The 16,486-nt window shown below is 48.5% G+C and overlaps 1 protein-coding gene across 2 annotated transcripts in view; it reads right to left on the reverse strand.

Annotated features, from left to right (window-relative positions):
• Positions 1-13,928, reverse strand: part of LOC102696167 (active breakpoint cluster region-related protein) — a 28,214-nt gene extending 14,286 nt beyond the window's left edge. Inside the window, exons 1-6 of one of the 2 annotated variants that reach the window (XM_069186636.1) lie at positions 13,662-13,928; positions 8,228-8,377; positions 7,536-7,666; positions 5,731-5,835; positions 1,527-1,712; positions 6-113 (exon numbers count right to left, since the gene is read on the reverse strand). In XM_069186636.1, the coding sequence (XP_069042737.1) occupies positions 6-113; positions 1,527-1,712; positions 5,731-5,835; positions 7,536-7,666; positions 8,228-8,276 (579 nt within the window). In that variant the 5' untranslated portion in view covers positions 8,277-8,377; positions 13,662-13,928. Of the gene's footprint in view, positions 1-5; positions 114-1,526; positions 1,713-5,730; positions 5,836-7,535; positions 7,667-8,227; positions 8,378-10,818; positions 11,377-13,661 lie in introns of those variants that run through there. The other variant, XM_006627571.3, reaches the window with a different exon arrangement.
• Between the last annotated feature and the right edge of the window lie 2,558 nt (positions 13,929-16,486).

A 16,486-nucleotide genomic window follows, 5' to 3' on the forward strand; every position in this document is an offset into this window, starting at 1 on the left:
CCTACCTCTGCCAGCGTCCTGAAGCGCTCGTCCGCCTGGGCGCATTTCCGCACCACCTCCAGCGCGCTCTCGTAATTGTCGATGAAGCCGCAGTACACTCCCAGCTGACTGACCTGCGCCGGGAGAGGATCAGGAGCTTTGAAGAGCACAGTTCTGCTGCCTCCCTATTGCAGTAGCATCTCCATGAACGTTTTTGGAGCTCCTGGGCAAATGTATGTATTGCAGCATATTCGGCATGGTGGAGCAAGGGTTAGCATTGCTGCCTCGCTGATCTGGGGCCCTGGTTTCAATTCCTGGGGTGCTGACCCTGTGGGGTTTGTATGTTCTCCCTCATGTTCACATGGGTTTTTTTTCCCGGTCTGCAGTTTCCTCCCTACAGCCCAAAGGCATATTGGACGTTTAAGAGGCTTCTGTAAAAACTAGCCCTGGTGTGAGAGTGAGTTTGTTTCTGCATTTGCACTGTGATAGACTGGCATCCCATACAGGGGGTACCCCACCTTGCACCCAGTGCCTCCTGGGATAGACTCTGGGCCACCATGATCCCGAGCTGTTATTCGGTTATTCAACGTGATGTGATGTGAGTTGTATTGTTGCATTTTCTGCTTGTTTGAACAAGGTCAAGGGCCCAGTGTGGCAGACAGGATTTAGCTGGTGTTTTAGCACCTTTGCTGACACCTTGTCTTGCCTCACAGCTCTCTCCTGCGAGAGTGTGAAAACAGCTCAGCAGAAGCAGTATGCACAAGCACTCATTGGGGTTCTGGGCTCCATTCCCTCGTGAGGGATTATTTCCGTCACATTGCCACAGAAACGGATGATATTACCGTGGCTGGAAGTTTCACCTGGTGCGAGTATATATAAGAAATAATTATTTATTGCAAAAAACAGTTTTCTGTTTTCTTTCCAATGCTAAAGGTACAGTATTGCATCAGGTATATATAGTATATTGTATATATTCATCATCTTCTAACTGCTTTATCCAATTCAGGGCCGCAGGGGAGCCGGAGTCTATTCCAGCAAGCAATGGGCAAAAAAACAGGATACACCCTGACCAGTCCACCACAGGAAATACACAGACACGCTCACACTCACACCAGCGTCAGTTTTCTTGGAAGCCAATTCATCTACCAGCATTTCTTTGGACTTTGGGGAGAAACCAGAGCACCTGGAGGAAACCCAGGCAAACACAGTGAAAAGATACAAAACTCCACGCAGAGAGCACCCCAGGAACTGAGCCCAGGACCCCAGTGCAGCAAGGCAGCAATGCTAAACACTATGTATATGAATTTGATGTGTGTTAATATATACGGTTTCATATATGTGTGTATGAAATAGTATATATTAATTTTGTATATTGTATAGTGCGTGATTTGCTCCTGCACACTTAATCTATTTTAGAAAATGATGGAAACTTTTTCAAAATCAGAGAAGAGCATCATGTGGGGGCAAAGGGGTTCAGTCTGTGGTGGAACATAGCTGTAGCTCAGCAGATATCTCAGGTTAGCGCGCAGGGATCTCTGTCAGCACACCATTTTTTGAAAGAGGTCCCCCACTGACGCCTGAGGGTCCCCCAGCTCCAGTCTGTTCTTCAGGCTGTCGTAGAAGTCTCTGTGCAGGTTCCTCAGCTCAGGCACCTGGTAGAAGACCGTCTGGATCTGCTGGTTGGACAGCACTGGCTGGGAGGTGAATGCTGTTGCCTTGAGAGCTTTCATTGGCTGGGGGGACAAGAGAGGACACGGTCAGGGCTTGAGACCTGAATGCCTATTGGTCATCGGACTTCTAAGAGGGTTAGTCATTGGCTGTTTCAACAGGTTTGACCACAGCCAGGGTAAGATGAACAAGAACAAGAATATAAAGGTTGCAAACAGGAAGTCATGTGGCTCATCTAGCTTATTTGGTTGTTGGCAGCTAAGTGATTTGAACGGTCTTATCCAGACTTTTGTTCACGTAAACCAGGGTTTGACAACATGGCTGAAATCCCACAACCTTTAGCGCCCTCCTGTCTGGTGTCAGTGCATTACTCCTGAGATTCCCTTTGTGTGTCCACTGGTTCCTCTTTCACTGAAGAACATCAGAAAACGAGCGATTTATTTGTTGTTGTAGTTGGGTTTTTTTTTGAGGGAGGGATGAGCAGGAATAAAAGTGAAAAAGAGGAAGAGAAAACCCTGAAAAAAAAACGGAACTAGAGAAAAACTGGCGATTTGAGTCAAGGGAACTTTATTTGCCCCGATAAAGAAAACCAGGAAACGGAGGGAAACCGTTCCGTCCCCACACGACTGCAAGCATTCCCAGAAACAAATGCATGGGATAAACAAGGAAGACCATGGGTAAATGTGGCAGTAGGCTACCCGAAGGGACATTTCAAGAAACAATTGAATGAGCTTCTATTCAGACCCAGGATTTCTCCTTCTGATGTGTCGTGAGCTTGGTGTTCAAGTAAAGGGCAGATGAACAGTTGATGCTAAATAGCTGAAATAATGCCAGTTAATGCTCAGTTACAACCTTAAACACACCTATTTGAAGTGCATTTCTGTGGCTTTATGGAGCACAGAAAACATCATTGCCTGTCTTTTCCATGTCTACTGGCAATCTGTCACAGGCTTTGCAGTTCCTCTCTGTTAGCCGAGCTAAGGCACCGGAAACCTGTCCTTTTGCCTGTGGCCTGCAGTGCTGTGTTGGTGAACTGAAGTGACTCTGTGTCATTTCACAGGGCAGCTGGAGCAGATGGGTCTCTCAGAGACAGCGCCACAGTGCCTTGAGTAAAGCTGATTGGGCAATTCAGCAGGAACACTGTGATGTGCCCACTTCTCAATTTTCTTTTTATACTGCGGCTGAGAAATATGGGCAGCTGCCCAAATGATAAAAGCAGAATTATTTGCAAGTGTCTGATCTGGTGCACACGCAGTTCAGCTTTTTGCAGAGCCCTGAGCCCGAAACAAAGTGCACAGCTTTGTTACGGACCCAGAAACGAATGGATTGTGAAGGGGTGATGACAGTGAGCCAGTTAGAAGCCCTGCTGTGCCTCACTGGGCTTCCTGGTTTCTGGTTTTATCAGATAAGCTGCTCAGGAACTCCAGACATTCCTCGTTAAAGCTCCGCTTTGCTGATCTCTCATGGCATTGCCACCCTCTTACTGCAAATTAGTATTCTCCCCTGCCTTGTTTTCTCTGTGTGTTCATTTGAGTTTGACATATTTTCACTGCACTAGGCTGTGATAATGAAACTCTTCCCTTGTGAACCTTCTCATCTACAAAATATGGGGAAGAACTTTTTCCGCATTTTGCAAATCATTTTGAGTGAAAATGCAGAACTAGGTTTTGTAGATGTGGGGGGAAGTTGAGAAAAGGTAGACCAATACTGTATTTTTATATCACTGAAACCGTACCTAATTGTTCCTTATTTGAAGAGGATATTTTTAAACAGGGCGGGACAGTGGTGCACTGGTTAATACTGCTGCCTCACAGTGTTAGGGCTCTGAGTTCAATAGTGGAACAGGGGTGCTCTCTGCGTGGAGTTTGTATGTTCTTGTGCTTGTGTGGGTTTCCTCCGAGCGCTCCCAGTTTCCTCCCAATGAACTGGTAGGTTAATTGGCATCTGGTGTAAATCAGTCCTGGTGTGGGTGTTTGTGTGTCTGTCTGAGCCCTGCAATGAACTGGCATCCTGTCCAGAGTGCGTCAGGCATTGCACCAGATCAGGGCCGGATTTTAATGTTCATAGGCCGTAGGCACTTTCACCCCGAAATGTGCAAAAAGAGGGGTCAATGCCAATTGAATGATGTCGATTGACATGATGCACTTTCAGCCGTTCTCATGCTGAACCACGTGATTGATGGAGCGAGTCGAGTGACCATCACTTCCATACTTCTAGTTTCTAGAACAGCCGCTAGAGAGCACGTGATTACTGACTTGCAGCACCTAGAGTCGATCGCAAGCGTGTCGTTTCAGCTCGTTTTTCGTTAGTCACTAGTGTTTCCCTCCTTCGTAGGCCCTAAAACCTTCGTAGGCCCTAGGCACTGGGGCTGCAGTGCCTAATGGGAAATCTGGCATTGCACCCGATGCTTGCCAGCATGGGTTCTGGTGCCCCTTGCTGCCCTGTTCTAGATAAAGCAGTTAGAAATGGATGGAAGGATGTTTTGAAACATAGTAATAAGATACTTGTAATAGCTATCTTGTGGTACAAGTGAGGCAAGGTACAACATGTATTTCTTCATTTTAGTCAATGGAATGCTGGCCTGCTTGATGTGTATTGCAGGAAGCCGTGGCCAAAGACCAGCTGCAATAGGTGTAGGAGTGAGTAGGTCGCAGTTTATTTATATTTCCTGACATCTAGCAAATACTGTTCTGCATGTTTTTTTCTTGTCACGGGACCTCTCTTACCTTACCCTTTGCAGATTGTTTCTTATTTAAAAACACAAAGGCTGAAAAGCAGCTTTTCACTTGTGATCATCAGTGTTAGTCCTATAAGTCCCTCAAGCAAAGTGTACCAGTGATGCTGATCACTAATCCCAGAGCTGATATTTCAAGTTCTGTACTTCACCAACAGATACACATCAGTGCCTATCCTTTGCTCTGATGTGCTGCTCCATTTGGAAGGAACCTCACAGCACTGGCATTGTGTCCTCCAGGAAGGTACTAAGCCACAATCAGATTAGGTAATGACACCCTGAAGAAATGTGATTAGGTTTGCATAATTGTTTGCAAAGCAGTACAGTTTCTGCCATTTCCTTTAGCTTTTGCAAGAAGGCAAATCTTTTATATGATTATATCAATGCATTTATTGTGTATTTCTGTATACACAATGTTTTATAGAACTTGTCTGAAGAGACTTAATTAGGAAATGGCAGTCTACAGGATTTTCACACATATGTGAAGACAATTTGTTTAACCGAAGACAGCAAGGTGATAAATTAAGAGCTGGTGTGGAACTAAAATGAAGACATGCCTTTGCATTTTTCTGTTCTTCGTCTGTTTATACGCTTCTGCTTTCATAGGTAGACTAAAATGGATCCTGGAATTAAATAAATCAGATGTTCCTTTGTAATCGAATAGTTGACACTAGGGAAGGCTGATAGCTAATTCTGGGCACAGAACAGATAAACAGCAGTGTTATGCTTATGGACCTGTTATAGATCCAACCCTGCATGCTTATAGACCCAAATCTGCATGCTTACGGACCTGACCCTACATAATTATACACCTGAGCCTGTGTACGTATAGACCTAAGCCTGCATACTTATAGATCTGTTACGGACCCAACCCTGCATGCTTATGGATCTGACCCTACATACTTATAGACCTCAGTCTGCATACTTATGGACCCAACACTATATGCTTATGGACCTGTTATAGATGTGAGTCTACATACTTAAGGACCCAACATCATATACTTTTGTATCTGACCCTACATGCTTATGGAACCAATCCTACGTACTTATGGACCCAATCCTGCATACTTATAGACCTGAGCCTGCATATTTAAGGATCAGATACTACAGTATATGCTTATGGACCTTTAATAGACCTGATCCTGCATACTGTACATATGGAGGTAAAAGAAAACCCAGGTGAATGTCGGAACATGCAAACTGTGCTTCAAGGCACCCAAGCCTGGAATCAAGCCCAAAACCCAGGTTGAGCCCTGGATAGCAGACATTGCCAGTTTGAGCTAAGACCTGCCACGTCCACAGTGCAGGGCTCTGCCTGTGCTCTCAGCGGTCTGATCTGTAATGCTCACCATGAGCAGGGCCTCCAGCTCGCTCAGGTACTGCTCCTCGCTGGCCAGGATGTTCCTCAGCACCAGCAGCCTCATCTCCAGCATCCTGTCCGGGTCCCAGTCCGTCTGAGAGGGAGAAAACACCCGTCAGGCCTTGCGGTCGCTCGCTGACACGTGCCCTGGCTGCTCTCAGCCTTCCATTTCCCGCCCATCTGCCCACTCTCCACTGAGGCCGGGCCCGTGTGGTTTCTCGATGACGGCACGGCAGGAAGCTCCCGCGTGTAGCAGCTTCATGCACCATCGCTTCAATGCGCCTTGAATTGATGATGACGCACAGACAGGCAAGCCAGCCAACGAAAGTGTCAAACTATATGAGCCTGGTTTAAATGATGCAACTCTCCAGCTTCCAAGAGCTGTTTTGGACCTCTTAGGGTCCCGACCCTCCATGCTCGACAACTGTTTTACTCTTTTTTTTTCTTGACTTTAATAAAAAAGCACGGGGGGATCTCCAAACGTTCCGCTCTTAATTTTCGATCGACGATCAGCGGTTCTTTATTGTTGCCCCTCTCGCTGTTTTTGAAGTCTCGACTCCTTGGTGCTGTAACCCCCCCACCGGAGGCAGTAGGCATCTGGCAGAGCCCCAGAAGGAGAGCAAGCTCTCACGTGATCAGCGCTACGTCTCCGATCGGCACCCCCTGCTGTCGCGCCAAGAGCGGGCTGGGCGCTAGGCAACCGATTCCAGCTGCACTCTGGCGGCATTCTGGGAAAAATCCCAGTCCCAGCGAGCTCGTGTGAGGTTCACACCAGCTGCCGCCTCTGGCACGCTGGGCTCCACCTGCCCTTCAGGCGACAGCTCTCCACCCCAGGACCTCTGGGGCTTTCCCCCCGGCGTGCAGTACGCAAAGAACAAGACCCACCAAACCGGCATGTCTCCTCGGGCTTCCAGCAGAGGAGAACATGCACAACTAGGGACCTCGACGGTTTCGTGATGCTTGATAACGGCGTTCAAGACAGCCTGCGATCAAAAGGAATGCAGAGGTTTTCATCCCCCCTAGGTTAGTAGCAGAGGGTGAAAACTGTTTTTCTTTTTAAACGCCAACGGAGACCCAGGGCGTTCCACCCACACAGGAGCCCCTCAGCCGGCGCCTTCAGTTAGTCAGCAGAGACGGACCCCGCCGATCACGCCCAGGGTCCGAGCGGGCAGCCCCGCGCCACTGCCGTGCCGGAAAACACAGGAGAGACCTCCGGCTCTCAGGTGTCCTCTGTGGGTAGCGGGGCTTAAATTCAGCTCGCGCCGGGGAGGGTGACTGGTGACGTCTGCAAAGCAACCTGAGGGTTACACCCCGCAGAGGGAGGGAGAGAGTTCAGTAGGGATCGGGGGTGGGGAGTGGGGGGAGACTGGGAGGAATGCAGCCCTGACTTCCAGCAGGCCACCAGCAACTGGAACTGAGAAACCACAGAGGTAGAAGGAAAAGTGGAAAAGGGACAAGATCCTTGTGTCGTATCAGTCTGGAACCTGCTTACTTTCCCAAATGTGCTGCCTGTTCATGTAAAGAGAAGCCCCACCTCTGAGACCTGGCTCCCTGTCCTGCCTCACCTCCATTCGCCTGCACTCCTTACCTGATACCTCAGTTACTTCATAACCTCTTAGCTGAAACAGACCTCTCCTGAATCAGACATTTTGACTTGAATTCACACCTCAAATAGGGAGCACACTGGACGTTACTCCTTGTCGCATTTTATGTGTGGCCTTAACCTCACTGGGCTGGCCATGACCAGGAGTGGGGACGCCCACAGCCCCTTCATCTCCGCCGGGGGACACTCACTGGCGTATCCGGGAAGTCGACGCTGTCGGAGCGCTGAGGGCTGAACGGGGAGGTGTCGACGGGCAGGAAGCCTTCTTCGCTGTCCATCGCAAAGACATCCTCGAGAGTATCCGGCTCCAGCTCCTGCACCTCTGGAAAAAGACACACGTGGACAGAGGCCGTCAGGGCTCTGCGTGCAAAGGGTCTTTGGATTTGGCTCTCTCTGCCCATAACTGCTGCTACTTCAGAGAAGCTCTGCCGTTCAGGCAGGCTCCAGAATGCTGCGCTGTGCCTGTGATGCTAGTTCTGACACGCTGGGCCTCTGATGGTAGTTCTAGATCACTGTGCTAGAACTGTGATTGTACCAGTAATGGAGGTTCTAGCTCACTTGACAGTGCTTGCAATGCTAGTGCTAAAATTCTGCGAGATGCTTGTGAAGATCAGCCCGGCATTTGTTTTGCATTTTACATTGACGCAGGATCTAGAATATTGTGCCACACCCTCTGATGTTAGTTCTGAAAAGCTGTGCCATTAATATCTCTGCTGCCTGTTCTAGACCAATATGTTATATCTCCTGTATAATGCCAGTTCAAGAACGCCGTGCAATAGCTTTGATCCGAGTTCTAGAATGCTGTGCTACAGAATGGCTTCTGGAACACTGTGTTGCACCAGCAGAGCAAGCTGTAGCATGCCTGTAAGACACTTTGCTGTACCTATGCCGTATGCATTCAGGTAGTCTGCTGCTTCTTTGTAGACATCCATCTTGGTGCTGGGAGGTGGAAAGATGGACTCGGAGGAGGATGAGTCTGTCTCCTTCAGACTTGGGGCCAAATGGCACACCTGCAGCAGGATCTAGCAAAACCCTGGAATCCAAACAACAGAAGAACGGTATTTGTGAGTGCCAGACATCCCACCCGCACACATTGAGGAGAGCAGCTCTTGTCACGTACCAGGATGGGGGTGAGGCAAAACACCGGGCACAAAAATGATCAGCCACCACTTGTTTCTCATTTTACATTCACTGCTATAGTCACTGTGCCACAGGGTGCAGCACAGTGAGAATCAAGAAACACGTTTTCTGTTTCAGCATCTGTGAAAGGCAGGGCTTTGACGGCCAGGCAAGTTCGCAGCCTGCTGTTCTCTTTCTGATCAGCCGCTGCTGAAGGTGTGATGCATAAAACGTATTGGAGCAGCGACACGTGCACTGTACATTAGATTTTTTCAAAGCTGGGATCTCTCTGGGACTACCTCTAGAATAAGTATGTTCAATTCTGGTCCTAGAGGGGTTGGGTGGGGCAGTTAATTTCTAGGTCCCTTTAAATTACCAGCACCTGTAGAGTTGGCAGAAATTGGTCCAAATTAGGCAGTAAAATGCTGATTCCTGTACTTCAGTTTTTCGGCGCAGGAGAGTTCCCTGTTACACATGCACAAAGTCTGTGTCCAGACACTCTACTCTCCTGTTATACAAAGGCTGTGTCCAGACACTGGACTCTACTATTATAGCATGAACAAAGGCTGTGTTCAGTCACTGGACCCTCCTGTTACACAAGCACAAAGCCCATGTTCAGACACTGGACCCTCCTGTTACAGCAAGTGTAAAGACTGTGTTCAGTTACTGTACTGGATCTCTACTTTTACACTAGCATGAAGCTTGTGTTCAGACATGGGCTCTCCTGTTATACAAAGGCTGTATTCAGTCACTGGACTGTTACAGCATGGATAAAGGCTGTGTTCAGTCACTGGACACTCCTTTTGCACAAAGGCTGTGTTCAGTCACTGGACTCTCCTCTTACAGCACAATTAAAGGCTGTGGTCAGTCACTGCACACTCCTGTGTTCAGACACTGGATCTTCCCTGTTCAAATCATGGATAAGATGCATCTGAGGACATGCCTCGGGCCCAACATTACCAGCCCTTTGCTGAATATGATTGGTGTGGCACTGCCTGGGGGGTTGTGGGTTCAAGTCCCAGTAGGAGCCAGTGCAGCTGTGCTCTTGAGAGGTGATTTATCTCTGCTCCCCTGACAGGGTCACCTGTACGAATCCTGCCCACCAAGACGATGCAGCACTAAGCTAACTGTACTCCCGGCACAGCCTCATAACAATAAAGGTTCCCTCCACGGGTACAGTCAAGCCGATTTTAGACATTTTTTTAAAACTCGCAATTAACTATTCCCGCTTGAGGAAACTCGAAGGCTTGAGGCTGAATGGATGGGGAGATCTACACGTGGACATAACGTTTGGAGGAAACTTCAGGTAAAGACGGCCAGACCCTGTTGGAAACTGTGTCCGCCCGGTTTTTTTTTTTTTTGCTGTTTTGTTTCTTCTTTCTATTTGTATCACGCCTGCTCTTTCCCCCCGCTCGTTATAAATCTTCCACAGATAGGGCATCGGCTCGTTTTTTGTTCTCTGTCCCTGAGCCGAGCTCACAGCAGCCGCTTATGTGCCGGCGCGCCGCCCCCTGCCTTCCTCTTCTGCTGGGGTCAAGACGGAAACCGCGCCACAGCGCTTCGAAAAACCGCTGGTCACACTACCGTGGTTACCGTGCAGAATGCCTCCGGAAAGACCCCGGGCACTGACTGAAAACAGAAAGTGGGACAAGCTCTTGTAGAAGCCGCGCAAACCTACTGACTCTTCTGCTCCTCAGCGCAGAATCATGTATATTGTGGAAGCAATGATAATAATAGTGAATAATCAAATTGTGAAATAGAAAAAAAAAGTGTTTAAGAACTAGTAATAGGTTTATTCCATGCTGAAAAAGAGAAGAAAGAAAACACAACGTTTCGGCCGTGGAGCCGCCTTCGGGGCTCACACCTGAAGACGGCTCCACGGCCGAAACGTTGTGTATTCTCTCTTTTTTTCAGCATGGAATAAACCTATTACTTGTTCCTTTGCAGCCTACGCATGCTGACGCAGCTACCCACCTGAACTGCGTGTTTAAGAACTGATAAGTCATATTATTTTAAGTGCCAGAAATGTCTGAAACTCGAGGGAATGACACAAACCGCAGGTCTGAATTCAGTCTGGGCAGAAAGCAATGGACAATCCGGCTATTCTCACTGCTTCGGGCCATCATGCGTTATCAGCTGATACTGCAGCCGCGGCTAAATCAGGCCGATGTCATTTGTCCATCGCAGCCCCTTCCTCATTGCTGACACGGGCCCGTTCTTGACTGAAACCGACATGCTCAACACTTCTCCAAAAGCCCGGAGCGCCTGGAACGCGCCGCACGCGCGTCTCGCGGACTCTGGCGCACCCGCTATGGTCGCGCGAGGTACAGGTGGGGCGAATCGGACTGTACTTACCACAGTAAAAGAAATGTCTTTGTTAAGCCCGGGAGCACCGCGCCGTACGCTTGTGCGACAGAAATCCGTAGCCAAAGAGGAGACCTCTGTCTCTAAGACTCCCCTGATGTACACTGGTTGTCAACACGTCGTGTCCGGTACGACCTGCCTTGACAGCTCTGCAGCCGAGCACTGCTGGAAAGCAGAGAACCACCCTCCGCGAAGACTGCCCATCCTCTCGCAAAATCCCACCAAACCGTGGGGGGAAGAATCGCGCGTGTCACTGGCTCAGTTCACTTTTTTAAAAGCCTCAGGAGAAGAGTAAAATCGAGCGCCGGCTCGGCTCCTCGGAGTTCTGTGCTGTCGGCCGCTGTGCGCAGGTTTGCAGTGCAGGCAGGGGCCCCGAGTCCACGGGACTCCTGTCCGTCCACGCGAGCTGCCTCTCCTTCCCCGAGCCCCGGCCGTGTCTCTGCCCCCCGCCTCTGATTGGCTTCCGAGCCGCGCTGGCAGTTGAGCTGTGAGAAACCACAGCCTCTGACAGACGCGAGGCAGGCGACTTCCTCTCTTGTATCGGATACAATTAAGCAGTTCTTCTGGCCGCAGAGGAGGGAGAACACGAAGCGACACACGGCCACACGTCATCACACGACCAGAAGTCGGCGCAAACGAAGACCGGCTCTCCCTTCCCCTCTCTGTCCCGCCGGGCTTTGGCGCCTCCAGCCCTCCTCGCCCTCGTAAAGCTCTCCCGAGGCTCGGGACAGGCGTCGCGTCCTTGTCGGGATCCCCTGGGAAGCTGTATTGGCCTCTCTCTCTTTTACACCTCTCTGTAAAACTTATCAACGATACATGCGCGCATGTGTTTGTGCCTTTGCTTATTACGACTCAGATAAAAGAGGAGCCCCGTGTCTGCGTGTGTTTACATCTGTTTTTAACGCGTTTGCCTGGGATTATAGTCACGTACAAATATCACCGTCACCAGGTGAATGAAAGCTTAAATTCTCTTTACACAAGGCACGGAGAGTCAAATGAGAGCACACGAAGGCTATGCGCGCCTCTCGTCCCTATGAGTTAAGGATAAATCATTTTACATGCGGAGGATGAGAAAAGTCAGGCGTCCCTGAGAGGACAGAACGTGCGCATTTCGGGGGGTGGGAGGTCCAGATTTCCGGGGGATACTGAATTGTCTAGGTCTGGACACCGCTCTTGCGCTTCTTAACGGGAAATCAGATTACCGCAGTGCCTGCAGTGATATAGGGCAGCCCATAGGTGGCACTCTTCCGAAATGACCCGGTAGTTGCCAAATACAGCGTCCAGGGGCGCGGCGGTGTAGAGTAGGAGGGCCCGACGCCAGAGATCGGAGCCAATTCTGTGTCTCTTTCAGAATCCTGCCCGTCCCTGCCCACAAACCCTCTCGCCACGGACCCGTGGAAAACCAACGTCAGCCGTTCGTTGTCTGAAATCTTCTATTTCAGTGATTGAGCTACTGATTCTGGAGGTGATCGTAGTCCGTGTGCTTTAATGCGTCGTCTGCTCTTTTGGTGAGCACTTCAGAACTCGAGCGTTTATTTCACGAGTGGGAGGCTCGAATGAGTTCATATTTTGCCGCTGTCATAATTTACGTGCGATTTGGAGAGGTAATGTAAAACCACTTTTCACAGCTGTTGGCACCAGCGCGGGGCTGGGATTACTCCTCTGCCTTTGCCTTTCCAAAGGCTGAAAAAACGCGATTCTCCCACCGTGACTAATTTTAATAATGACTTCTGGAGCGATACCAAAAAAAGCAACAACAACAAATAAACCACGACATAGTCAATGGTGGCCTCTGTACAGAAACGACCCCGACATCGGTCAGACAGAAAAATCCATTTCCAGCATCAGATTAAAGCGATCATGTACTTTCATCAGTACACGCGGAAAATCTGAAAGTACTCGTGTTTGTTTCCTAATAATGTAAGCGGAATTTATTTTTGTGACACAATTCCAACATTGCTCAAAGTACAATATTCAGGCAGGGAGCTGCGTCACTGCAAATGAACATTCCCTGCTGAAAAGAAAAGAAAAGAGACAAAGTTTCGGCTGTGGAGCCTTCTTCTGGTTTATTATAAATAAATCTTTACTTGTTCCCAAGTGCGATACGCTGACTCCGTTGTGCTCGACGTCATCGTCGTCATGGTTACAGAAAAGAAACGGTTTTGTCCAACTTCTATAACAAAGTCGTGTTTCTGTCGAGAGCAAAGGCTGTAAAGACCGTCTTACATTTGCTATTATTTAGTTGGTGTTTTTTTTATTTAGAAAACCATTTGGATGGAGTTACGTGTTGTGAAAGGTCCCGCAGGGTCTCGATTCAGCACCGCGAACAGCGCAGCCGAAATCCCGCCTCACTTTCAGCGCGGTGAAAACCGATCATCTGTTGAGACCCCGGGCTTTTTGAGCTCAGGGGATCTTTTACACCCGCACAGGGCTTCCACTGTGCAGAACCACATAGCGCATGGTCTTATATACAGTACAGCAGAGCGGCGATACGGCAGAGGCACTGAGGAGGTAATGCCCGCTCTCAATACGCGTTCTGGGGCAGAAAGAGTGCTTGTCCGCGCACATACTCTACGTCCCCGCCCGTCTCCTGGTGACTCGTGTTCAGTGTTCCCTCTAAGCACGCACACACAGGTCATGAGATCAGCGCACACAGGAAATTGAACTGCGCACAAAAAAAAAATCCCCCCAAAATATGATGATAAAACAAACACGGTCGTCCATTGAACAATGCTAAATTGACCCCATGAGAGTGTCTGCGAGAAGCCCGACTTGGCTGTGTGCGTTATTACTGCTACTCGATCATCGATATCTGTGCTCTCGTCGTCTCGTACCTCCCTGCTCATGCTCGCTCCACACTCGGTCTCCACGACTGGGCTCCTTGAATCGCTGTCCCGGTCTTTTGGATCTCTGCTTCTGTGAGAGTGACTATATTAGCAAAAAATAATTTCAGCTTTTACATTAATTTTACTTACACTCAATTTAGTGCGCACAAGTTTTTGTCACTGGGGAAATAATTTGCACAACTTGAAATTGTTGCGCACAGAGGCCATTAAAAATCAGAGGGAACATTGCCCGGGTTCCTGCTGGGTTCTGCTCTATACGGGGCGGGGTTTCGATTAAACAGAATCCAGACCTCACGAGGAGCTGGGGAGGGGAAGTGGTGAACCACGTGCCCCTCACCTCCTTGTGCCCCGTGGGCTTCGTGTCTCGTGAGTTCCATCCCCGGGGGGCGGGGGGCTGTACGCGCGGCGCGTTTTAAACGAGTTCTTAAAAACAAAAGACTGAGCAAGCGCAGCAAACGGGAACAAATCTCGCAAGTGAGGAAATTCTCTTTTTGCAAAAGGGGAATTGGAACCAGGTAGTGTGTGCTTCCCGTGAGCACTGGCCAAGCCTGGAGAGGAAGAGTTAATCCGGAGCCACAGATACTTTTTCAGGGTGTGTCGCTTCGAAATGAGCTCAGCGCCTTGACCAAGAAGCCGAATCAAGTACACACTACAAGACCAGGGATAACCCGATCCCGACTAGGATCTTTTTCCAAAATCTTTCAGAAACATTAAAAATATTCACCGCCCAAAAACCGGCGACACGATTAATATTGGCCCTCTACTGCCGCCTACAGACCGTTGTGCGCGTTTCAGCCACAAGTACTGAAAGTAGTAATACTTCGCGGCCTGGGGAGCAGCGTCAGCATGCGTAGGCTGCAAAGGAACAAGTTACAGTTTTATTCCATGCCAAAAAGAGGAGAAAGAAAACACAACGTTTCGGCCGCGGAGTCTACTTCAGGTTACAAGGCTCCTGAAGACACGCTGAAGAAGGCTCCACGGCTGAAACGTTGTGTTTTCTTCCTTCTCTTTTCAGCATGGAATAAACCTATTGTTCCTTTGCACAATACACTCCTATACACTCGTGTTTGTATTTTTGTTGTTGTTGCTCTTATCCTCTGTGTCCTTTATTCGACTCAGCTGAAGGTCCGCACAGGGTGGAAGCACACCTTATAGGAAAAATGTAAGATTTTTTAAAAACTTTTTAAAAAAATATTTCAGAGACGTTGGCGTTGGGTTTATGAAAGAAAAGTTCAAGTTCACGTTTATTTGTCATTACAGCCATATACAAGTATACAGTGGAACGAAATAGCGTTTCTTCTGGTCCACGGTGCAAATACAGACAGGACAGACAGGACACTGACATATACATTGTAGACTGAGTGCAGAGGGCAAATAGTGCAAATTACACGGCAAATACACAATACAACATACACAACCAACTGGGGGGATTTAAACCCTGTTTCTGGAATTGGGGTGGGTGCAAGTAGATTCCAGGGTGCTGAGGAGCCTGACCGCCTGAAGAAGCTGTTACAGAGTCATGTGGAGCTAGCCCGTACACTGCGATATTTTTTCCTAGATGGTAGGAGGGCAAAAAGGTTAAAGGGGGGTGGGAGGGGTCAAAAGTCATTCCATTCAGGAAATCACGTTGTGTGTAAATTGTTAGTCCTCGTGGGGACATTTTCTCCAAATTTGTTTCTATATTCATAGCAACAGATAACTACACACTTCAACACAGGCATATGCATGATGTATTCCAGTAACGTATTTATTATACTGTAATACAGGGAACATCACAGCACTGAGCAAAGGACATAGGAGTGCTGTTCTGCATAGGGCACGCTAGATGGCAGATTTCAGTTAAATTCTGTCTGAGATGGAAAGTTTACTCAGTAGTGAAAGTTTTAAATCAAAATGTCGATGCTAGCAGTACCCTTTAGCAGGAATAGGGAATGTTTTGCAACGCTATAAGGAGAGATTCCCTTTAAGTCAGGTTTTCCCCCGAATCAGTTTAGGACCTGACAAACCTTTGCCTCATTTTAGAAAAAAAAACAGAGGAAGTCTGCGTCCATGTACAGTAAGTTTATAAACAAGCTACTTTAGACTCTTTTTCTGGGGGGAAAAAACATGAATCTTGGGGAGATGCAGCAGTTATCTTATGCACTTGCAAAGAACAATCTAAGTTTTTTTAAACAATTTGAATTATTAACCACATAATCGTACTTTTACCCAAAGGAATATTCCAGACAGTGTGCTCAAAGTGTGATACAGACTTGTAAAAGTCTGGACTCTATTTTCTATTTTTCCTTGACTGTAGCAAAGTATAAAGTCCAGGATTAAAAGAAGATGGAGAAGGAACATAGACCTCTGACAAGCACAGTGAATTCATTCATTCTGTCCAACGGAACGGAAGTGGAAACAGTCACCAGCTTTAGGTTTTTGGGAATTCACATTTCTAAAGATCTAACCTGGACTGTGGACACTGACTCTATCATGAAGAAGGCTCAGCAGTGCCTCTATTTCTTGAGGTGCCTCAAGCGATGGGGGATGCCAGTACCTGTGTTGGTGAACTACCGCTGCACCATCGAGATCACCGTGTGGTACGGCAACACCTCTTCTAGGGAGAGAAAGGGACTGTCAAGACCACCAACCTGGCCAGACCGGCCCCCAGGAGAACTAATCAGTACCAGCAGCAGGGCGATAATTACAAGTGCCGCCAAACGTGTTAACTCAACATCAGACGCCCTACCGTGCGGCAGGCTGCACTATTTAAGCCTCTCCAACCTGCTTCCTGCTGCTCGGTATTGAGGTAACTCTCTGTGAGCTCTACCGGG

The sequence above is a fragment of the Lepisosteus oculatus genome, chromosome 3 (assembly GCF_040954835.1).
Source record: "Lepisosteus oculatus isolate fLepOcu1 chromosome 3, fLepOcu1.hap2, whole genome shotgun sequence".
Lineage (NCBI taxonomy): Eukaryota > Metazoa > Chordata > Actinopteri > Semionotiformes > Lepisosteidae > Lepisosteus > Lepisosteus oculatus.